This window comes from Lepidochelys kempii, chromosome 2, assembly GCF_965140265.1.
Source record: "Lepidochelys kempii isolate rLepKem1 chromosome 2, rLepKem1.hap2, whole genome shotgun sequence".
Taxonomy (NCBI): domain Eukaryota; kingdom Metazoa; phylum Chordata; order Testudines; family Cheloniidae; genus Lepidochelys; species Lepidochelys kempii.
Genome location: NC_133257.1, coordinates 35,992,332 through 36,017,942, shown reverse-complemented (window position 1 = coordinate 36,017,942; position 25,611 = coordinate 35,992,332). Strand labels below are relative to the sequence as shown.

Genomic DNA, 25,611 nt, shown 5'->3' with positions numbered 1-25,611 from the left:
GGATTCTGCACTGCCTTCTAAGAGACACAGCACAAAATTCACATCCATGGTTCAGGTGGGTGGGGAGCGGGTGGTAATGTGACTTTAGGCCGCAGGGACCTCCCGACGTAACAGATATTTCTGAGGGTCTGCTGAGGTTACAGCAGCCTGTCTTCAGCTGCCTGTGGGAGGCAGTTCCACCTACACCTTCAACCTGCAACACTCCTCTCCCACGCTCCCCATGCCACCTACCCTGGGTCTTGTGGCGGCAGTGCTTATGCAATGCCTGTGCTGGGGGAATTCTCTCTTGCTGGGGCTGGCTCAGCAGCAGAGGAAGGAATTCCTCCTAGAGTGAACTTCACCGTGAAATACTGTGGAAAAAAGCCTGCAAAAATGGCACTGGGGGGTTCCGTGATTGTCTGCCAATAGTTCCATATCTGAGTTTCAGTGTTTACAAGTGCATAGATGTTTTCAGTTCTTAGCCCAGCACCCTCTGGGATGCATGAGTCAAGCTGGTTCTTTCTGGCTCATGTATCATCACTCATGATGAAGTTTCTGCAATCAGAACATAACCTGAGGCGCTCCCATGAGTGGCAAAGAGCATAAACCTGCAGATTCATTTTCAGTAATGGCCTTGAGTCTAGCATGCTGCAACTTTGCCAGGTTAAATTCGGACATTTTTGCTGATTTTACTATTTCTTGCATTTCATTCTGACCATGACTCATTGGATTTAGTGGTAAAATAATATTAGAAACTGCCTTAAACCAACAAGCAAGGACATTCTGAGGGAAGGCTCTAGTAATTCAACCTGCTTGTGCCTAAAGACACTATACTGGGTAGTGCCGTGACAGATTAGACCCATAATACCATTGCATTTTGTCACATTTTCTTGTATTTAATAAAAATACTAAGCAGGAAGCAAGCCCCTTCCGGTCTTTTTGACTGCTTTCGCTGTACTCTGGAGTCAGGTCTCTTTGAAAATAGGTTTTTAGTTGTCTCTTCACTAAACATTTAGCTGAGCCGGCACTGGCTGCTTCCCCACGAACTGGTCTATCCCTAAGCTCACTACCTGCTTCAGATTTATTGTCAAATCTCTCTGCAGTTCAAGGAGAGGCAAAATCTTGAGACCCATCAGCTGAAATCATGTCACACTTGAAGATTTGATCCTTGCACGTTGTTTATTGGGATAAAATTTTCAGAAGCATGTAAGTGACAGCCTAAGTCCCATTTTCAGAAGTTTGATTCACACATCTGCAATTCAGAGCCTAATCTGACCTGTCAACTGAGCCTTAGCTGGGGTGGTCTTTAAGGGCTTTGTTCTGTATGTTTAGTCCAGCAATCTTCTTATTCTACAGTGACATTCTGTTTATAATTTGGCCAATTTTGGTATGTTGTTTTTGGATCAATCTTTGAAAAATTCAGGGGGCTGGATTTTTTAATTGGTCAAAATCCACTCTCAGGCCCTATCTACACTAGAAAGGTTTGTGCTTTAACTCTTGTGGTTCTCCCCCCACCCCCATAAAACATGGACACAGTTATACCAGAAACAAAGTACTTACTGTATATTGGTATAGCTATTCTGTAGGGGAAGCGGAATAAGCTATACCAGTCACCTTTATACCACTACCCACACTGGGGCTTTTACTGGTACAAACTATTTCAGTCAAAAAACCTACATGTCCAACTGAAGTAAAAGTTTTTCCTGTAAAACTTTTTAAGTGTAGACCAGACCTCATTTCTCTCATGTAAGCCTGGAGCAACTGAATGAAGTAATTCCAGATTTCTTCAGGGTAGCAGGGAGCAGAATGCAATCAGTTTGTTCTTTGTGCCTAGTCACCAGTAATCCTACATGGACTCCAGGACATACATATAACATGAAGGAGACTTTATAAGTGTTATAGGTTTTGCCAGCATTACAGACTTCTGTACTGACACAGCGTTTCCTGTCATCAGGCCTTTACATTTGCTTGTCAAAATTTCTGCTTTCAGATGGATATTTTGACTGATTTTGCAGTTTCTTATATTTGATTCTGACACCACTTGACTGAATGAATTTGCAAAGGCATACAGCAAGTTAGATTCCACATTACTACCAGGAGTGTCACCTAGTGGACAAATCTAGTTTAGCACAGTATTGATAATCTTTGCTGCTAAATAAGATACAGGTAAAAGATTCCTTTACATATTTGAATCAATAAGACAGAATCTTATTAGAATACCATAATACATTGGCTATCTCCAGTATGTCTATACTTCAAAACAGGATGTGGGTAAACATTACTTTAATCCTATTTGTAACAATATTACTGTGCACTTCTATGGAACCTTCATCCACTATCTCAAAACACTTTAAAGAAATTAATCAAGCCTATAAGGTAGGCTGGTAGCCAAAATGTATAGGCAGGGAAACTGAGGCATACATGGATCAAGTTGGATCAAGAGGGAAGCCAAGTGGGATCTGAAAAGGCTAGTAATCCATAAAGATTTGGGCCCCTTCCATCATGGTTAGAGCTGTGTGAACAGCTGATTTTTCAGTTTGCTGGCAGGTCAGAAAATCTGGAAAATAATTTAATTCAGGTCAAACTAAAACCAAAATCCTTCAAAATTTTTGGTGAATCCAAAAGGTTGGAAAAGTTTCACATCCTGTTGACTGACATGTTTTGGTTTGAGTCATTTTTTGAACTTTGTTTAAAAGTGAAGAAAATGACAGGGGAGACAGTGCCCCCCCCCCCACACACACACTTTAGCCCAGTGGGGAGAGCACTCACCTGGCATGTGGTGCCTCAAGTTGGGCACCCAAAATTAGTGAGCACTTTTTCAAACACTGGCGTTCGCCAGCATGTATGTGACATCCCACAACTTGATTAAAAACCAAGTGCAGTAATAATTCAGAGCATCAGTGCAAGGGCCAGACTAAAGCTTTTGTACACAAGGGCAGCATGAAGTTAATGTCCAGGCTACCCTCAAATGCTCCTGTTTCCTGCTATTGGAATTCCTCATATACCAAGTAGATAGTGAAAATTAAAGAGAGATTTTCCTCTTGCAATTAAACAAACTATTTTATTTTTATTAAAGCAGCAGCTGACTCAGAAAGTCACAGTATTTTTATATCTCTGTGCCATGACATAGCAGTAACCAGCCGCGTATGTTTAACACACAGAGGACAAGTACACTCAACCTCTATACACTGCTCGGAGCCACTGTCTTTCTCTCCCTTCCAGCAGCAGTTTAAAATGCCCTTACCCACCCTCCCAACTATCATCCTCACCCTCAGCCCCTGACAGAAACCCCAACTGAGGAGCCAGCTAAGACACCTTCCTGCGACCATCCTTCAACAAGCATGACCATTACTCTCATGCTCTGGACCAAGCATGAACGTGCCATAGGACAGTTACCTTCTCTTCGTGCATTAGCTATCACCTTTGCTGCAGATTTGCTCATTACATGAACTACATAAAGAGGGCAGTTCACCAAGTTTGCTATGGTGATTGCTCTCAGTGTCGCTTCTGCTTCCACCTCTTCAGGACGACTCAGTTCATGTCCCTCAGGGCCAGTTATCCCCAGTGCTAACATCTTCTTTGCACCCTACAGACCACACAAGAATGCATATATGTTAGTGTTGCTTTAATTAGCAGCATTAATTATATAAGTGCAGCAGTGGTTTGGCCAACTGAGCTGTCAGCTGATCTGGGTTCTAATCCAGATGCTGCAACCGACTTCCTGCGTGACACTGGGCAATTCACTTAGGATGGGATTTTCAAGAGCACTCAGCACTGGCCTACTTCTGCTCCCATTGAAGTCAAAGGTCAGACTCCGATATTTAGGAGTGCAATTTAAAAAATGCCTAAGTGACTTAGGAGCACAAGTGCCACTGGCTTTCAAAGATGCTTAGCTGCTTTTGAAAAGCCCACCCTGAACATCTATATGCCTGAGTGGACCAATCAGTAGTACAGATACTTACCCACATTATAAAGATACCTAACTACCTGTGTAAAGTACTTTGGGGTCTAGGGATGAAAAGGGTCTAGGTGAGCACAAAGTATTATAATTGTCATTGTGTTACAAGAGCTTAAACACTCACTGGTTTGTAGTTTAGTGACAAATGCATTCCCTATTGAGGGACTCGGGAGTCTATTGAAGTATCTTTGGCTAGAATAGTTGAAGAAACTCTGAAAACCTGGAGTTAAGTCCTAGCCTCATCATGCCACTGAAGCACTTAGCCATGTGTTCCTCCCACTGACCTCACTCCTGCTCTTCTGTGCTCACTCTTCTTGGCAGCTGTGTGGTAATACTCTCATTATAGAAGGATCATTTCTCACCCTATCACATATTCCTGGCCCTACTCAGCGCTTTTCACTTTATGCATATAAGCACAACCCACTAACTACTTAAGGGAGCTAAACTACATATACAATAAACAAACACAACATTAGCCTTCATGTTCATGCACAGTGGTTTATCTGACATGCTTAAAAGAAATTCAGAAACATTAAGGGCCTGGTTTAAAGCTCACCAAAGTCAATAGAAAGACTCCTGTTGATTTCAAAGGTGTCTGGGTCAGGCCCTAAAAAGAATTTGATGATTACTTTGCACTATGTAGGCTACTTGGCATCATCAAGCACCTATCCAAAATCAAATGGGCCCACTGGTTAGGACACTAGCGTAGCATTCAGAACACTTGGCTTTAATTCCCTGATCTACCACAGAGACTTCTAGCAAGTCACTTAACCTCAATTCCCCATAAGTAAAATGGGGATAATAGCACTTCCTACATAACTGTAAAGACATAAGGCAGCCAGGTAGTGTGGGAATGGGGGACATGTCAGTACTTTTCACTTCCAAATTTTAAATCATTGCATCCAACACCTACCTCTGCAATCAAATCCCCATTCTCTGCATGCACCTGAGCAATGGCTCCAATGTGCTTACACTGGGAAAAAGCTGCATACAGTTCACTGTCTCCAACCATATACAGATCTTTATAAGCCATAAACATCTTGAAGGAGTTGACCCCTTTGTCTTCAGCAAGAATTCTCATTTCTTCCTTAACCTGAAAGAAAAACAGCGTCAACAATTCCCACAATGCAGCTATGAAAAATATAATTATCTTTTCCCCTTCTATCAGCCTTGCTAAACTGCCATGAGGAGATCAGGATAATGAACAACCCAATGATATTTTACTTGCCCATCAAGAAAAAATTTACTCAGACCAAGCAAGCATGGAAAGTAAAATATTTCAGACCAATTTACATAGCTCCTTTTATAGCAAAGTGCTTCACAAACTACATATACACACATACAGATGTCCAATACACAAAGGATTTTCAAAGACTGGACTTTTTACCAAAGAAAGTGGTGCAAAGAGCCTGGAATTTGTAGAAAGAGCTCTGCACCGTATGCTAATTAGTATTCAATTTCTCTCTCGCAAAAGGTCAGAGTGTAGGTCTGAGCAAGTTTTGATCCGGGAGTTTATATCTTTCAGACTAGATGCTAAACCTGCTTTGTCCCTGCTGGGAATTAATCTCTGGCACTCAAAGAGTAAGGACAAATCTGGAATGACTGACAAGGAAAAGGTTTCTGCTCTTTAGGGATGTGACCTGGGGGCTATGTAATATTCAGTCATTTGGGATATTTTGTTCCAATTCTTGAATCATTATCTACATGGAAGCCTCCTTTGTCTCTTGCATGGATCCCAGGTCATGGGATCTCTGGGCTCGGTAGAACCAAAAGTCCTGATCACTAACAGTATATCCCGGAGCCGCAAGGGATTCACGTTTCATACCCCTGTGTTCCCTGCCCTAAGTACTAACTGGATCCAGAGGCATCTTCTAAGCCCCCAACCCTCTCCATGGTAACCAAGGGATTCTCACAGGCTGGTGCTTTAAAAACTTCAGCTTGCTTTTTTTAATTTGTTTTGCGGGCAGGTTGAATTTTACTGTTGGGATTTACAGGTAACTTCTTTCCAGGCAGCTTGGGAAGTTAGCAGATTCTGGACTGACACAAGACAGAAGCAAATAGGAAGAATGACCCCCCATGTAGTGTGGTCTGTTAAATGTACTGGTTTAAAGGCATAAGCCTGTCATAGCTGCTAGGCCACCAGGGAACTTGGGAGAGTGAGGGCAACCAAGTGAGGATTTCCAGACCCAGTCCCTGTGTGTTTTGCAGATAGCTGAAATGTCAATTTATATTTAGGTTGAAAACAGCTAAATTACAGAATTTGGAAGAGACCCTGGAACTGGAGGGGAGAGAGGGAGGGAATATGCCCCATCTGGGAAACCCCTCTCGCCAATATCCACATATGTGCCCATCTGGGAAGCCCCTCTTGCCCCCCTCTCCATTATTCCAGGGTATATGCCAGTCTGGGAAGCCTTTCCTTCCCCACGGACCTGAATATGCCTGATAAATTGCAATCTGTGTTATTAGGAGGAGACACATGACAGTATCACTTTGCTTGGTCTTGGTCACCCACTAAAATGGTTTTCATATAGTGATGTAAGGCAGTGTCATAGATAAGGAACAGTGCTGAACCTCCAGACACCTGGGTTCTATTATCAGAACTGACACAGACTTCCTGGGACCTTGGACAAGTCATTTAGACCCTGAGCCTGCAATTGACTCTGCATGGGGGGAACCACGGGGTTCTGCATAGGTGCAGGGATTTGCCCACATGTAACCAGTTGCGGGGTTGGAGCATTAACTGCTCAATAAAATTAAGATAATACAATACTTCTGATTGTTAGTTTGCATGGTGCTTTGCAATCCTCTGAGGATTATTATTAAATAATCATTAACTATGATCTCTAACATCTGGGTGGGTCTATTCCAGGGAACCTATGGGACCCATTAAACCCAAGAAAGACTTCTTAGCTGGATAAAAATATTAGAACATTCGCTCTGAGATCAGAGATGTCAAACATTTAGCACACTTGCTATATTCATATAAGTATGGTGGGACGGGCGGCAGTGGAGATGACAAACTAATAGGTCTGCTTTCTCTAAACTCTAGGATCTGGTAAAGGAATTCTCAAGAATTTAAGTTTTCTGTTGCATTAAATTAGAATTAGATGCAGTAGCTGCTAGAGCATGAGGAGCTGGTGGCATATCAAAAGGGCATGACATATGTACTTGTCTTCATCTGGTTTGCCTAGCTTTCCCTTTCTGTTTGAAAAATGTAGGGACTTCCATTTTTCTTGATAAATTAAATGTATTTGTGCAGCCCAAGACTACAGAACAAAATGAATGGAATTATAAATATAAAACCAGGGCAGTTCACTAATTTACACTTAGCCAGCATCAATGGTATTTTCAATGTATTTCTACGGTCCTAAGGCTGAGCTTCTAAGGCTCATGCATTAAGTTTTACTGGCTAATTTATTTTATACCTTTTATACAATTACAAAGTTGTGACCAATGCATTAAGTGCTCAGTGCACAGAATCCCATGCCTGGGATGTTACAGGACTAAGGTCTCAGTGTGTAATTTGAGGAGTTAAAAATTGGAACTAGAAGAACCATATTCTGGTATTTAATATTAGTATCATACCATTATTAATATAGCACCTCATATTCTATATGATCCCAAAGAATGGGTCTCGTTCTAAGAAATGCAAAATTCCTGAAAGTCCCGTTGAAATCAATGGAAATTTTAGGTGATCATCAGGGTCTTAGCACTTCTCTTGGTAAGGCCCAGTATACACAAGAATGAATGGGGTTTTCCTGGAGATCTCTCACAGACCAAGGCAATACTACTGAAGGCCTTTGCAAACACAGGTAAGTATTTATACATTTTACTTATGTTAGCAAGTTACACTTTACATCTGAAATCTAGTCATGAATAATTCAACTTAACATTCAGAAATCAATATAGCGTTAACACACTATTGTATCTACCTTGCTGCTCCACCATGTAACTGCCACATGCAGTGCATAATCACAGCAGACTTTAGGATCTGCCCAGTTCCTCCATGTGTCATAGGCTTCAACAAGGGAACAGCCTTTCTGAGGAATTGCAAAGTCGATGATCATAGTAGTGCCTCCTGCTAGAGCAGCCTGAAACCACAGGAGTTGCAGTTATTTAGCCATCAGTGAAGAAAGGTTCTTCTCACTCCTCCTTCTCCATAATGTTGATACATCTTGTATATCTTCAAAATCAAATTTTCCTCTCTATGCCCACCTTTGTCCATGCATTGAAAATCTATATGCAATTTAAGACTCATCTTATATGAAATCTGAGTTTAGAGTGTGATCGTGCAGAGACCTATTTGGTTTCCATCAAATAGGACGTTAATTTTCTGCTTAGGTGTGTCACACATGTAAAGGGCCAAGTAATGAAGTAGGGCTGAGGACTGAGGTCCCAACCAGGCATTCAGAAGAAACACAGGAAACTAAGACTAAACAAATTAGATCGTTACACAGGCCCCACACTGCACTAAAGGTTTGAGAGTCTGCAGCATTCCTGCATCATTGAACGTCTGTAACCAGCTGGTACATGAAACAGGGAGAAGAGTGCCAGAAACACATAAATCAAAGTGGATATGTTTTTCCAGGGTCTGATGAGTTGGCAAAATAAATCCAAATATCAGCAGAACAACAAGGGATACAGAAAGGATGCCTTTGAATTATTGTACCTCCAATACAGAACAGCATCAGTTTAAAAACCTGAGTCCTGTGGGACACCAAAATTACTTTAAACGTATTTTTAAATGCATTTTTCAATTGAAAAAGGGGATAACCCGGGGAAGTGGCAAAACTCACAGATGACGCAAAGTTAGCTAGGTAAGTCATGACTAGAGAGGACTATGAGAGACCTCAGAAAGACCTAATAAAAGGTAAGTGATGGGCTTCACAATGGCAAATTAAATTCAGTGTTGAGGAATGTAGAGTAATACAGGCTGGAAGAAACACATTGCTGGGTTCTTCCTTAACTGTAACACTCAGTAAAAGACTTCCATCTCAATGTGGACAATTGAATGGAAACCTCCATTTAAAACAGTAATTATAATGCTTTTTGTATAAATCAGTGGAACAGCCCCACCTGGAATACTAGGTTCAGTTTTGGTCACCCTATCTAAAAAAGGTAGCAGAAATAGAAGGGATTCAGAGAGAGGCAACAAAAATAATTAGGAAAGGCAAAAATACAAAATGATTGAAAAGACTGGGACCATTTATTTTAGATAGGGAAAGACTAAGAGGGGACATGAGGTGCAGGGAAAACAAATCAGGTACTCTTATTCATCCTCTTTCATACATAGTGCACAAATAAGGAAACATTCACTGACAACTAATTTAGGATTGATTCAGTAAACACATTTTTAAACAGCCCACATTTAACCTCTGGAACTCATTGCCGCAAGATAGCAACTGCAAAAGCATGGCTGTATTCCAGAAAGATTAGATAGTTACATGGAAATATCTTTTTTACATGGAAAAAAAATCTTTTTTTGGTGGGGACACAAACACTCATACTTCAGACATAAATCAACCACTATCTGCATGGAGTTAGGAAGGAACTTGCCTTCTAGGGAGGATTATTCATTAATTATTCATGTGGGGTTTCTTGCAGTTTTCTTTGAAGCATCTTGTAGTAGGTCACTGTGAGAAATAGGATACTGGACTAAATAAAGCACCAATCTGCTCCAGCCTGTCAATGCTCTTATTATTTAGTTTGATCAGCCAGAAGCTCTCCTCCTCTGTATAGTATCCCTTTGCATAGCTGTTAAGCCCAGGTCAGATCAAAATACACTGGGGTTCACATTAACATTGCAATACTCTTTTTCTATTTCCATCTCAGTCAGCCTGTTTCTGCGTCTTCTCCTTTCCTAAACCTGTTTGCTGAAGCCACCAGAATTTACCGTAGAGCTATTTCTTTCAACCTCACAGTCCCTTCTTTGTTTTCCAAAACAATTTAATATTCTACCTACCACTATCTGGATGCCAGAATTGGAGAAATTTTTGCCACAACAGCTTTTCTGTTTCTCTTTGTGGATTTCAAAACAAGGCTCTTAACAGAGCAGTCAGGAGACTTTTGAACGTTCAATTGGTTTGGGTTTTGCAAATCACTTTTGTCAATGTCAGTGCAACTTTTCACAAACATTTGCATTCACTTTATAGTGAATTTTATTTTGAAACAAAACAGCCCATCTCTCATAACACAAAATACAATAAAACCTTGTTGGTGAGCACTTTTAAAAAATAGGTATTTCCACCTCCTTAGTCTGTCTGCCAATCTTTTTTTCCTTGACATCTGCATCTACAGATATGCAAAGCTTTTATTTATGAAACCAGAAGGACACAATTCAATCCCCTAGCTAATCATTTACTCACATTTCACAATGATTCTGATATAAATGTGGCCCTGTGATCCTTCTTGCTAAAGTATGTGCTTAATGATGCCTTAGGGCAGCAGTTTTTTATGTTGTCCGTACTATGATCCCATGATACAACAGAAGCAAAAAAAAAAAAAAAAAAAGTCCATCTTGCCAAGTATCCTGTCTCCAACAGTGGCCCGTACCAGAGCTTTAGGGTGAGTGTACAGAACAGGGCAATTATCCACCTGTCTTCCACTCCCAGCTTCTGATAGAGGTTTAGGGTCACCCCAAGCATAGGGTTCCATCCCTGACCATCTTGGTGTAGCCCTGGCAAATTAAGTCACTGTATATTTCACAGTGCCTTACTGTTTATTGATGATCACACTTATATTTTATCCATTAACATAGGTTCTTCCCCAAATTGGGCTACACAGAAGTTTCTCTTACAAAGGATTCTATGTCTCTTTCTCTATAGGACCACATATTTCTTAATTCTTATGTGTAAATATGATCTAACTGCCTGGTTACTAGAGGTCCCTGGAGGGGAGCAGGGGTCTCCACTGCCTGCGCCCAGAGAGCCGACTCTGCAGCTCCCACTGGCCAGGAACTGCGGCCAATGGGAGCTGTGCGGGCAGTGCATGCAGGCAGGGGCACCATGCGGAGCCCCCAGGACTGCAGAGACATGTCGGCCACTTCTGGGAGTGGCGAGGGCAGGCAGGGAGCCTGCCTTCACCCTGCTGCATTACCGACTGGGAGCCACCCAAGGTAAGCACCGCCTGGCCAGAGCTTGCACCCCTCACCCTCTTCCACACCCCAGCCTCCTGCCCGAGCCCTGAGCCCCCTCCTGCATCCAAACACCCTCCCAGAGCCCACACATGCTCCCTCACCCCAATCCCCTGTCCTAGCTCTGAGCCTCGTCCTGGAGACTGCACCCCCCACCCCCTCCCACGCCCCAACCCCCACCCTCAGCCTGAGCCCCCTCCAGCACCCAAACTGCTTCCCAGAGCTTGCATCCCCTCGTGCACCTCAACCAGGCTCAGCCCTTAGTATAACTACTCTTACAAGGCCTCAAACTAATATAGCAGGCCCTTAAGCTAGGTAACCCAGTTACTTATGTATGTTCCAAACTAGCAAGTAATGCATACCGGTTAATATTATACCCTTATAATATCTTCTACTTACAGCAGACTTTGAAACTTGCAGGAAACAAGGCCAGTGGTCAACATTGGCTAACAGCTATTGATGGACATATCATCCATGAATTTATCCAGTTCTTTTTTTAATCCAGTTATACCTTTGGCCATCACATCATCCCATAGCACTGAGTTCCACAGGTTAGTTGTGCACTGTGTAAAAAAAGTACTTCCCCTTTGTTTGTATTAAACCTGCTGCCTCTTATTTTCATAAGGTGAACCCTGGTTTTTGTATTATGTGAAAGGGAAATATCACTTCACTATTTACTTTTATCACACCATTTGTGATTTTATAAACCTCTATCATACATGTGGGATCTTTCCATTCCATCTAAACATAAAGAAAGGGAAGATGATCATGACTAGAGCTGTGCAAGTAACAGATGTTTCAGTTTCCTGAGAGTTCCAAAAACCCTAAAATAAATTTGGGTTGACCAGGACCAAAATCACAATGTTTTGAAATTTTCAGTCTCAAACAAGTTGAAAAAAATTCATTTTGGGTAAACAAAGAAAAACATTTTGTTTGACCTGAAATGTTTTGTTTAATTGTTGGGCATTTTTTTAAATAACAGCAAAGGAAATGAAGGGCTAGATTCCAAAAGAATCCCCTTATGACCTTTAGCGGGGACTAGGGAACTCACCTGTGATGTGAGAGACATTAATTCAAATCCCTTCTCTGGAGCAAGAACTTAAACCCGAGTCTCTCCTCTCCTAGGCGAGTGCCCTAACGACGAGTCAATAGCATATTCTAGGGTGTGTTGCTCAATCTCTCCTGTTGGAGCTATTGCACTTTGAATAAAATACTTTGGGCCAGAGAGAAAGAAAATGACTCTATAGCCTGGTGGTTACCACTGGGCTAAAATTTTTATGTAGGTGGCATAACCACCTCCAATCTAACCACTCTACCCCACAATTATTTTGGGGGCAAAAAACATGCAGCAAATTAGTGTCAAATTCACACACGTTTTTGGGTTGACCAAAGATACGTTTTCCAGCAAATGAACTATTTGTTTGAAAAATGTCACTCCGCTCTAGTCATGACCTCCCCTGACCTTTTTGCAACCCCTTCAAGTTCATGATCCCAGGTTGAGAACCCATGACCTAGGAAACTTTTGAGCAAACCAGCTGAAAAGTTAATCTAGCAGAATGTGAATACTATGTACAGGAATGAGCCCTTAAAAGGGAGATTATTTTGAAAAGAAGTTTAAATAATTGTGTAATTTCTGAAAAACTGTTAGAATCAGCTTTGAAAAAATGTAAACTGGAGGTGTGAAGTCAATGCATATGCGTTAAAGTGTATTAACCCTTGTGTGGATCCTCTCATTCAGGGGTAAAGTAGCCTTAGTTTCTTGTAACTTAATTCTCCAAGGATTTCACTGCATTAATTTCACATCCTTTCAATCCCTCTGTGCCTATGGAAGATCAAGGCACAGTAAATGGCAAAAGTGAGCAAATCACAATGATTGGATTTTGATGTCATGTCAGTCTCATAAAAATCCACTTCCCAGCTCATTCTTGAAATTTAACATCAGGAAAGCTCAGTGGAGTGAAAAGTCACAATGTGCAATTTTCTTTCAGAAAAATACCATAAGGGCAAGTCATGCAGTTTCCATTCTGATGTACCGTTGTCTGATTTTATATTTTCAAACTCAAATGAAGTGTGCACAGGATCCTTTTTCAATATCTGAAAATGTTTTGGTTTAAAATAATTTTCAGTGGGACAGCTTGCATGCAATTGGAAAGTGACTCAACTAAACCAAGCTGGGATGTTAAAATGAACAATTGCAATTTAGCCTTATATAATGCTGAACAATTTACTGCAATATTTAAATGTTGTTGTATAATCAAACATTTATTATTGCTGTATTTGATCCTGGAGTTAAGCAATGGTTCAGGGTCAAGACACTTGGTTCTATTTCCATCTCTGCCACATACGTACTATGTGGGGATGATTGGCAAGTCACTTTATTTCTGTGCCCCAGTTTTCCTATCTATAAATGAAGATACTAATACTTCTCTAGCTTGCTGGGAGGCTAGGACAATTAATATTTAAGCGCTGTTGAGAACCTCTTATAAAAAGACATGCAAAATAAGATATGTAAAATGATATATTCTATTCAAAACCAATGTCAAAAGAATCACATGGTTGCAATGTGAGGCATTCAGAAAATGCCACAGTTGTTGCATTTACATTCTCCACTCTGCCTGCTTGTGCACATGCTTTAAACATGGCCTGAAGTTCCATAACAACGCTGGTATTTCTGCAGGACCCTGCCTCGTTCTCGGTTTTGAAGCCTAAAACCTTAGAGAGACAAGGTGGGTGAGGTAATATCCGGGGACTGACATAGCTACAACTATACTGCATACAATGTATGTTAAAACCTTGTGATTCATCAGAACTTCATCCAAGCCTGCGCAGGTTAAAAGATGCACAACTCAGTGGTTCCAGGGACAACATAAAACACTTGCACTCTGTTCTTAATTTAGAACCTCTTGATGTATATGTGTTTATAGCCTCACAATCAGAGTTACCTGTGTCGCGTCTTTTATATGTCTTTGTCCAGAGAAGTTGCTAGACTGTATGCATCTGGATAGTTTTCATGTTTCTTTGCAACACAGGTTTGTTCCACTGAAATAAAGTCTGGTGGCTATTGTAGTATATTTAAATAGACGTTTGGAGCCAAGTTTTATTTTCCATTTTGCATGGGAAATATTTATATTTACAAAATAAATAATTTGTTTGGTTTATTCTGCATGAATTAGTTATAGACATGAAGTAGCTACATACAAGGCCCATTGTTTCAAAACTTGCTCACATGAATAATAGAGGAAAAGTTCAGGCCCAAAGTAAACTTCCTAGAAAAATTAGGCAACTTGCATTAACCTTTCCAAGTTACCTAGGACAAACAACGCAATACCACTCCCGCTGCCAAAGTTTTCCTAATGATCAATTATAACAGTTTCATAACAGAGCTTCCCAATTTAATTCACTCAGGAAATAATGATTTCTCTGATTTAAGTTTAAGATTAAGATTTAGGAATTCAAGGCTGCTCTGTCAGTTGATAAACTGGGGAAACTACAGAGTGATATGTACTAAATGGCTAGCACTGATCCTACACTGGATTAGATGGGTATTAGGTCTAATCCAGAATGGAAAATCTGATGTTCCTAATGTGACCAAGGCAGAAGTAAACAGGATCACCATTATAAAGATTTCTGTGTCCACTTTAAAAGGAGGGTCTCTTAAGTACATGAGGGCTCTTCTTGACTACTCTCTGGTCACAGATAATCATGTCAAAAAGATAGACAAATATGTTTCACTCAGGTGTAACCCACATAAGATTCAACCCTTCTCTGGGTAGTCAACCAAGCAGTTCTGTCTCCTGCAGCTAATACAGATCCATGGGTTCCACCATCCCATTTCTAAGAGTAGCCTATTCCAGATGCTTAAAAGGAAGTAAAACCAAATGAAATCTATTATGCAGCTGGCAAACTGTGCATATTCCACATAGGGGAAAGTTTTTCTTGATACAGCTGGTGATCAGATTATGCTGAGGCACAAGGACTGACAGTTCTTTTTATCCAATCTACTGCATATGGGCATAAGCAACTAACACAAGAATTTTAATGTGTTTCCCAGCTGCTTCCAGGCCCTCTCAGAACTCCTGATCTCTCTCTCAGCTGTCTGCTTGTCTGGCCTTTATAGCTTCAAATGTGCTTCAGCCCTCTTGGCTGCCTGAGCCTGTGCACTTCATCTGTTCACATGCTGTCAGTATTTCACCACTATGTGACTATATGACTTGGATGTGGGACTGGTCATTAGTGTCATTGGTGGAGTACTTGTGTGGGTGTATTCTTGTTATTATCACTATCCAATATCAATACATTTCATGTTAAATGGATTAAGAACTGTCTTACTGACAGATCTCAAAAAGTAATGGTCTTCGGGGAATCATCATCGAATGGGGGTATTTCTAATGGGTTCTTCAGGGATTGACTTTAGGCCCAATGCTATTCAATATTTTTGGCAATGATCTAGAGGTGTAGTGGAGTGGTCACCCCACTCCGGCCCAGAAGGGGTTAAAGCAGCCCTGGAAAGGCAAGGCTGATTGGGGAAACAGCCACAGCTGTGGCCAGCTCAGTCAGGCCATAGCTGGCCCTATAAGAGGGCTAAGGGCCAGGAGCTGAGAGAGTCTCACTCTAGCCCTGGAGTGGGAAGAGCTAGCTGCCTGGGAGCAAGGTACCTGAAGTGGAACAGTGCTGAGGAAGGGCAAAGGGAGCTGGAGAGCTCCAGCCTGGTAAACCCCCAGGCTGCAGGCCTTGTTTACGGCCAAAAGGTACTGGGTCTGCAGAGATGCAGCCCGGGGATAGGCAAAGAAAGCAAGTCCTAACCCCTTGCCAGTGATGAGTGGCCATTACACTGCAGGCTGCCCCAGTGAGCGGGGGGCTAGATAATGACTGGCAGTAGCCACTGAGGCAAGGTGGGTTTAGAGGGTTGGGGGTTCCCCTGGGAGGGGAGACCCAGAGTGTGGGAGTACTGCTGGGGCAGAACCCCAGGGTAAAGGGCACCAGGGTCTGGGAGGGACCCAGGGCCAGCGGCAGGTGAAACACTGGCCTGCAGAGGGCGCGCTGGGCTGGAAAGAGCTAATTCCCGAGATGACCAGCAGGAGGCATCGCACCAGTGAGTCATCACCTTGCCACAAGAGGTAACTATAAAATCAGGGCTGATAAAATTTGGGAGAGTGGTGAATAATGATGAGGACAGGACAGTTATATAGAATGATATGGCTCTCTTGGTAAGCTGGGCTCATTCAGAAAAAAGTCACATCTAGGAACAAAGAATGCAGTCCATGACTGCACAATGGGAGACTAGCTCCTGGAAAGCACTTACTCTGGAAAGGATTTATGGAACATATTGGATAAAAAATGGAACCAGGAGCTCTTCCGAGAGTGCTGAAGGAACTGGCGGCTGTGATTGCAGAGCCATTGGCCATTATCTTTGAAAACTCGTGGCGAACCGGGGAAGTCCTGGATGACTGGAAAAAGGCTAATGTAGTGCCAATCTTTAAAAAAGGGAAGGAGGAGGATCCTGGGAACTACAGGCCAGTCAGCCTCATCTCAGTCCCTGGAAAAATCATGGAGCAGGTCCTCAAAGAATCAATCCTGAAGCACTTACATGAGAGGAAAGTAATCAGGAACAGCCAGCATGGATTCACCAAGGGAAGGTCATGCCTGACTAATCTAATCGCCTTTTATGATGAGATTACTGGTTCTGTGGATGAAGGGAAAGCAGTGGATGTATTGTTTCTTGACTTTAGCAAAGCTTTTGACACGGTCTCCCACAGTATTCTTGTCAGCAAGTTAAAGAAGTATGGACTGGATGAATGCACTATAAGATGGGTAGAAAGCTGGCTAAATTGTCAGGCTCAACGGGTAGTGATCAATGGCTCCATGTCTAGTTGGCAGCCGGTATCAAGTGGAGTGCCCCAAGGGTCGGTCCTGGGGCCGGTTTTGTTCAATATCTTCATAAATGATCTGGAGGATGGTGTGGATTGCACTCTCAGCAAATTTGCGGATGATACTAAACTGGGAGGAGTGGTAGATACACTGGAGGGGAGGGATAGGATACAGAAGGACCTAGACAAATTGGAGGATTGGGCCAAAAGAAATCTGATGAGGTTCAATAAGGATAAGTGCAGGGTCCTGCACTTAGGACGGAAGAATCCAATGGACGAGAAGCTAATTCTGTGGAAAAGGACCTAGGGGTGACAGTGGACGAGAAGCTGGATATGAGTCAGCAGTGTGCCCTTGTTGCCAAGAAGGCCAATGGCATTTTGGGATGTATAAGTAGGGGCATAGCGAGCAGATCGAGGGACGTGATCGTTCCCCCCTATTCGACATTGGTGAGGCCTCATCTGGAGTACTGTGTCCAGTTTTGGGCCCCACACTACAAGAAGGATGTGGATAAATTGGAGAGAGTCCAGCGAAGGGCAACAAAAATGATTAGGGGTCTAGAACACATGACTTATGAGGAGAGGCTGAGGGAGCTGGGATTGTTTAGCCTGCAGAAGAGAAGAATGAGGGGGGATTTGATAGCTGCTTTCAACTACCTGAAAGGGGGTTCCAAAGAGGATGGCTCTAGAATGTTCTCAATGGTAGCAGATGACAGAACGAGGAGTAATGGTCTCAAGTTGCAGTGGGAGAGGTTTAGATTGGATATTAGGAAAAACTTTTTCACTAGGAGGGTGGTGAAGCACTGGAATGCGTTACCTGGGGGGGCGGTGGAATCTCCTTCCTTGGAGGTTTTTAAGGTCAGGCTTGACAAAGCCCTGGCTGGGATGATTTAACTGGGAATTGGTCCTGCTTCGAGCAGGGGGTTGGACTAGATGACCTTTTGGGGTCCCTTCCAACCCTGATATTCTATGATTCTATATGATTCTTATTGCGATGTTGTGGCAAAAAGGGCTAATGCAGTGCTAGGGTGTATAAAGAGGGGAATAGTGAGTAGGAGGAAAGAGACGATTTTACCTCTGCATAGGGCAGAGACTGATACTAGAACGCTGCATAGAGTTCTGGTGTTCACACTTTTGAAAAGAATGTTGAAAAATTGGAGGGGATGCAGTAAGGAGCAAAAAACAAAAAAAGACTGAGGCTGGAGAGAAAGTCAGACAGTGAGACTTAAGGGGCTCAATCTATTTAGTTTATCAAAAGGACCAAGATATGATTTGATCACAGTGCATAAACACAGGGAGAAAATACCAGGTACTAAATGGCTCTTTAATCTAAAGGGAAAGGCATGAAAAGATCCACAGACTTGGAAGTTAAACCTGGACAAATCCTTATGAGAAATAAGGCATAAATTTATGTATTTTAACACTGAGGGTGATTAACCATTGGAACAAACTTGCAAGGCAAGTGGTGGATTCTCCATCCCTTGAAGTCTTAAAATAAAGATTTTTTGGAAGGCAGTCAAATGCAGGTTTACTGGTGTCAAGGTTCCTTCCCCACTCTGAACTATAGGGTACAGATGTGGGGACCTGCATGAAAGACCCCCTAAGCTTATTCTTACCAGGTTTGGTTAAAAACTTCCCCAAGATACAAACTTTGCGTTGTCCTTGAACCTTATCTTGTCACCACCAAGCATTTTAAACAAAGAACAGGGAAAGAGACCACTTGGAGACGTCTTTCCCCAAAATACCCCCCCAAGCCCTATACCCCCTTTCCTGGGGAAGGCTTGATAAGAATCCTCACCAATTGGTACAGGTGAACACAGACCCAAAGCCTTGGATCTTAAGAACAAAGAAAAACCAATCAGGTTCTTAAAAGAAGAATTTTAATTAAAGAAAAGGTAAAAGAATCACCTCTATAAAATCAGGATGGTAAATACCTTACAGGGTAATCAGATTAAAAAAACAGAGAATCCCTCTAGGCAAAACCTTAAGTTACAAAAAGACACAAACAGGAATATACATTTCATCCAGCACAGCTTATTTTACCAGCCATTAAACAAAAGGAAATCTAAACACATTTCTAGCTAGATTACTTACTAACTTAACAGGAGTTGTGAGGCTGCATTCCTGATCTGTTCCCGGCAAAAGCATCACACAGACAGACCAAACCCTTTGTTCCCCCCGCTCCATATCTGAAAGAATCTTGTCCCCTCATTGGCCATTTTGGGTCAGGTGCCAGCAGAGTTATCTTACCTTCCTAACCCTTTACAGGTGAAAGGATTTTGCCTCTGGCCAGGAGGGATTTTATAGCACTGTATACAGAAAGGTGGTTACCTTTCCCTTTATATTTATGACAGTTGGGCTCAATAAAGGGATAATGGGATGAAGTTCTATGGCCACTGCTATTCAGGAGCTCAGACTAGATCAGCTCATAGTCCCTTCTGGACTTAAAACCTAGAAATCTATGGCATGCTTTATGAGCAAGTGAACAGTGGCATAATATAACCATTGAACTTCAAGGGCAGCATCAGGAGGGGAAGAAGAATTATCCCCATAACCTGATCCTCATTTGACAGGAAAAGGCATAATCACTTAGCCATCCACAGATTGGTAAAGGTGTTTTTGCTTCTAGTTGTTATCCATAAGTTGAGCTGAATCTACCAGGTACCAAAGTTTGGGTGACTCATTGATGAATAAAAGACAGATGCCCTCAACTGCAACAAGGTCATAGTCTCTGCTAGCTCTTCAAAATGTTTCCTTCTGCCAGCCAGCATCATCTAGGTTTCCCACAGATGAAGCCTGAACCACAACCCTGAGATTTTTATTCACACCTAGAATTTCACCCATTCAGAGTATATTCTAGTGAACAAGTTTATGGGCAGAAATGTCTGTGGTAACAGTAAGCCTTATGTTTTGGAGAATATTCACAGATAGCGAATGTTGTATATATTAACATGAATATTTAGTCCATAAACCTGATTTGAAGAGTTTTGCTTGTCCAATCAGGAAACAGAAACATGCCAGGAGATTCATATGTCCCAGGAAAACTAACTACTTGAATTTTCAATTTCTAATACCCAGGACACACAGAAAGCTGCTCATTGAACAATTTACAAACCAAGAGTTATTTTTGGAAATTATTTGTATAATGACTGTTTTTGAGAAAGATGTAATCAGCTCATAGACAGCTTACAAATATAAAAGGTATGAAATTCATATAATAGATTCACTGCTAATTATTCTCTCATATCTACCAGCTACCCATCACAGAGCTTGGATTTTGCAAAACACCCATGATTAAGTTTAAAATGCTCTTTCAGTTGTCAACCTTAATAAATATTCATGAATATAGAGATTAAATATTTTAGTGTCTTTTAAAACTGTTATAAATCTACCTTAAAACAGGAAACATGACACGTTTGACATACAAGTTATTTTACTATGCTAGAAAATAGCTTTGCTTTGATACAAAAATCATTCTTTACTGAACTCTTTGCAGTAAATTTAAGATCCATCTATTTTAACAATGGCAAATGGCCTTGGTGCATGTTAAGAAAAAGCACACTAATAATGAAAGATGCAGTGTAAGGATCCCTATACAATATGTTGTACTCTCAATATTAAGTCCAGTGTATACTGGTAACTTAAGGGTAACACTCATTACAAGACCGTTGTAATTATCCTAAAAAACAAACATTACAAACTCTGAAATTCAGAGTTAAGGTTAAACATAAAAGAAACCCAAATAGGTTAAAGTACGGAAATGCATTGTTAAGATACCCAAACAACTTTAACTCTGATCTGTGGTGAAAACACAGGTGGGCGAGAAATGAAAATCTGATCTGTGTTTAAAAATCAGGTAAATCTAATCTGTGATCACGGATACTAAAATGCCTTAAATCATAATTGTAGGGTTATTGCATGACATCACTACATAACAGAACTAAAGTTTAATTTAACTTATTGGATATATTTTACAATGTAAGGTACATGAAATAAGAATTTAATCTAGACTTAATTTAACCCAGTCCTCCTTATGAGGGTACGCAATTCTTCTCTTTTCTACAAACAGCAATTCTGCCTTTAGAGGACTGGATGGTTCAGGGGACTGGTAATGGTATACAGACTCAGTTCTGGGACATCAGTTTGACTCCCATAGAGGCTGGTGATGGGCCAAATTTACTGGAAGGGCAGAGTGAGGAATACTGAGCAGCTGCAGTGCTGTAGCTGCTCTGGGGACAGAGAACTTCAGTCTCCAGGGCACGATATCAGCACGTTGCATAAGGAATTAAATTGATTCACTAATTTCAATAAATTCTAATGTACAAACACCTCACTACACTAGAGCTGCTCATGTAATTTACCTGGCTTGCAAAGGTGAAGCAAACAGAACCCAAGTACAGAACTCAGGAAAATGAGGACATCACTGGCAGATATAAACTGGACCTTCCTCGGTAGAGAGACAGAGGTAGTAAAACATGGAAGAGAAAACCCTCCTCCTTCCTGTGCTGACCCTCTAAAAAGGGAGAGAAGGTGTTCAGGAGATGACTTCTCTCCTAGAGCAAGAGTTGAGATGGTGGTAATGAATTTTCTTCCTGGTAAAGACAAGACAGATTGATTTACCTTTGTTCCCTGGTAGAAGTCATCTTTGGACTGGGTGCCCATAAAGGGGAACTGCATGTGTGTGTGGGTATCAATCCCCCCAGGCAGCACCAGTCTGTTGCAAGCGTCTATAACTAGGAGCCCAGCAGGTGCCCCAGGCTGCAGGTGTGGTCCCACTGCCCGCACTATTCCGTCCTCCACATACACATCAGCCAACTGCGAGTAGTCGTCATTCACCACTCTCCCCCCTTTGATCAAAATCCTCTGCTGTAGGGGAGCCATGGCTTTTGCTGCAGGCTCCTTGTAGATGTGCCCCGCAGTGGAACCTGAATTCTGAGAACAGCAGGAGAAGCAGTGGCACCATCAGCCTCAGGCTTCTCTTCTGTAGGAATACAGACTGGGAGAACAAGCACACTCTGCATGCATTCCTTTGGAATGAAACAGGCAGACTCCTGGTTCCTCCTCTAAAACTGATCTCAGCAGTTCCTCCTGAAAGGTGCTTTGCTGCCCACTCTCCCTCACCAGTCTGCTTCTCTCAGCATGTCAAGTTATTTACATGTGGCTCCCAAACATAAGCGACATACTAGTATTTATATCTCTATCAGAGGACTCTCCTCCTGCACCACTAACTCCTCCCACTGCCCCCAGTTTAGCATGTAACATCTGCTGATCACTACTCTGAACCACTCAGAGAAAGCAGGGGTTTCGCCAATTTCTTTTAAAATATTTAAATAGTGACTGTGGGGCCACATTTTCAGAATAGCTCAGCTCCTGTTTAGGCAACTAACAAGGGCCATATTTTCAGGAGTGCTGAGCCTTGATGCTCCCTCTATGATGCTTATAGCCAGATTTTCAGAAGTGAGCAGTGTACAACATGCTGAGCTATTTTGCAACCCTGGCCACTTTATTTTGCTGTCTGAATGGGAGTTGAGCTCTTTAAAAGCTAGTGTTTAGTGCTGGGGTGGTGGCTCTGGAGTCTGGCTTTACTCAGATCAGGGACAACATAGGCAACAGCAGTGCAGGCTTCACTGCCACCCACACAGTAGGCTTCTGGATTAAGGTGAACCTGGGCCCCAGGCAAAGTAACAATTAGGGTCACCTCACCACTGCACAGGGCTCCCTTCCAACCCTAACTTGTTCTGGCTGCTCCTCTTTAAAATGAGACCACCTCACTGAATCCATTCCCTATAGGGTCGTGGGGGACTGGCATTCCCACAGAGCCCATTTCTTGGAGGATGTGGGGGAAGGCCTTCAAACTCAAAAATCCCTATGCTCTGGGAAAACCCTTTCACCCCTATGCAAGGGGAGTAGCTATCCAAAGTCCTTCTGTTTAACTGAGAAAAGCCCTCACAGAGCTGTCTGGATTGTGGAGGGCCCCTCTCCCAATCTTGCCTGCAGGAGGCCTGCTTCCCTGCCACCCCATCCCACCCCAAACCCATCCTTCTTGTCCCACAATAAGATCAGGTAGTGGCAAAGCGGTACCATGCTGCCCCCTTGCCATTCTTCCCCCAAGGTACTTGCCATGTCTGGGAGACCTTTACTGGGGGCAGGGCAGTCAGGACTCCTCTTCTCCCCTTTTGGAATGGCTGCTTCCAATGGATGGACTTCACTTAAATGGAAGGAGTTCCATTCTTCTGGATTCAAAATGGGAAAGGCGTGTTAGGAAGGCATAAAACTAGGGAGGAAAGGAGAAAGTTACAGCCTCATGCTGGAAGTGGAGGATGGTTAACACCTCACAGAATCAGGTCCTAAAGGAAGAAGGGGAATGACATTAAAGACTGAAAAATGGCTGTGTTATTTGTAAATATCTGTCCAACAAGAAAAATAAAGGGAGCTTGGAATGAAGTGAGGAAGCAATGAAGACCTTGTAAAATAGCTGTTTATAAAGCACACGTTAGAACACTGGGATAATTTTAACACATAACACAATTACCCTCTCCTGCTAATATGTTTCCTAGTGTGACAAGGTAACTAGCTAAGAACTTAAACCACTGAGAAGTGCAGAGGTGATTGACAAATAGAATAATGCACCTTGAACCAACAACCCACATTTATATCTAATTCCACATAATAAGGATCTAGCTATAAGCTGAACCCCAACAAAGTGTAGGAGCACTGCAGATGTGGTCAGTCCTTCATGACCAGTTCCAGCAGGCCCAGACAATCTGTCAGGTAGAAAGGGATCTGATCTCTACTGCCTCAAACATAGAGGACTGTATCATGGTGCCTGCAGGATGAAGAAAAGAATCTAAATCCCACTGGCTTTCAATGAGGCACACTTCTAAGTGCCTACGTCAATTAGGTGCTTTTGAAAGTTTTACCCTTGGAGCGAAATATATTGCTGGCAGATATTGAAGCTCTGTCCATTTATTTAGCTCACATAGACAAACAAGAAAATCTTGTATCAGCAACATTTACGTAAACTTAGTAAATGTTTAATATGGTCATAGTGCAACAGCACCTTGTTGGATTGGCCTGAATTACCCCCACTGGATAGAAGTACCTCCCACTGGACCCTACAGGAAGAAAATTCATCATCTCCTGTTCCTGATGTCTTTCTCCTAGGGTGGATTTTTATTAAGTGCCCTTGCCTTCCAGTGGGACTTGTTCTCCTACGTCTTTTGAAAATCCTACCTCAACGGTTTTTCCAAACTTCCCTTCACTCAATTTAAAAATTGTCTTTATTATATAATCAGTACCTGACCCTGTACTGTGTAAAAGAGTTTGTTGTTAAGCAATGTTTGCTCATACTACACTCTTACACCATAATTCAGTGATTTGAGAGACTGTGTAAGAATAATTTGTGCCCAATTTAATTGCATGATCTCAAAAGCAAAGGCAAACCCAAACTAGATCTATTTCTTACCAACAAGGTGTCAGTTGCTGTATAACATTCAACGTAGTCTAAGGAATGGGTTTATATTCATGCAACATTCAACGTAGTCTAAGGAATGCATTACCTAAGGAGGTGGTGGAATCTCCATCTTTGGAGGTTTTTAAGGCCCAGCTTAACAAAGCCCTGGCAGGGATGATTTAGTTGGTGTTGGTCCTGCTTTGAGCAGGGGGTTGGACTAGATGACCTCTTGAGGTCTCTTCCAACCCTGACCTTCTAGGATTCTATGAGGTGTGAGATTGCAAGAATTTAGTTTTGTAGGATTTAATAAATCTAGTGAACATAATTTAAGGTGGCTTTGAGGCTGTACTAAGGTGGAAGATATTTCAATTCCTCAGAAAGGGATATATGCTCTCAGAACTGATTTGCTCCATCACAGCCTAACTTTCAGATAGGCATATTATACTTTCCAGGGAAGAAGGTTCTGCGCTGACACTCAGGGATTAGTCAGTGGTTAACCACACTGCATCAATATAAGGGCTAGGGAGGTGTGATGTAGGAATCCCATGGTGCCAACTGGAAGAGGATGCAGAGGGCTTTACAGGGATCTCCTGCATTGTATATCTGAATAATATTTCATTGAAGGGTGGCATGCAATGTTTTTCCAGGAGCCGGTAGCTCACTGGTCACCGTAATCATTGCAATGTATATACTGTGACAGACCGAGATCAGTGGGGTACAGGAGTCTGGTAGAAGGCAAATATACTGGCCACTGGATGAATAGTTTTGTTCCCTGAGTGACCAGAGCAGGGGCTGCCCGAGAGCAATCAGGAACCTGCTAGAACCAATTAAGACAGGCAAGCTAACCTGGAGCCAATTAAGAATTTACTAGAATAAATTATGGCAGGCAGGCTAATCAGGACACCTGGTTTAAAAAGGACCTCCCATTAGTTAGTGGGGGCACGTAAGGAGCAGGGAGTGAGAAGGCATGCTACTGGAGGACTGAAGAGTACAAGTGTGATCAGGCTTCAGGAGGAAGATCCTGCAGTGAGGATAAAGAAGGTGCTAGGCGAAGGCCATGGGGAAGTAGCCCAGGGAGTTGTAGCTGTCACACGGCTGATACAGAGGACAGTGTAGACAGCTGCTATCTACAGAGTCCTGGGCTGGAACCCAGTGTAGAGGGTGGGCCCCAGTTCCTCCCAACTCCTGATCGGACACAGGAGGAGCTGACCTTGTCTGTGAAGAA

General features: G+C 42.3%; 1 protein-coding gene across 1 annotated transcript in view; it reads right to left on the bottom strand.

Moving 5' to 3' along the window:
* The window catches only part of DPYS (dihydropyrimidinase), a 53,115-nt gene extending 31,301 nt beyond the window's left edge, over positions 1-21,814 (bottom strand). Inside the window, exons 1-4 of the mRNA XM_073329354.1 lie at positions 21,554-21,814; positions 7,870-8,028; positions 4,851-5,030; positions 3,376-3,565 (exon numbers count right to left, since the gene is read on the bottom strand). Coding sequence (XP_073185455.1) covers positions 3,376-3,565; positions 4,851-5,030; positions 7,870-8,028; positions 21,554-21,814 — 790 coding nt within the window. The remainder of the gene's footprint in view (positions 1-3,375; positions 3,566-4,850; positions 5,031-7,869; positions 8,029-21,553) is intronic.
* Between the last annotated feature and the right edge of the window lie 3,797 nt (positions 21,815-25,611).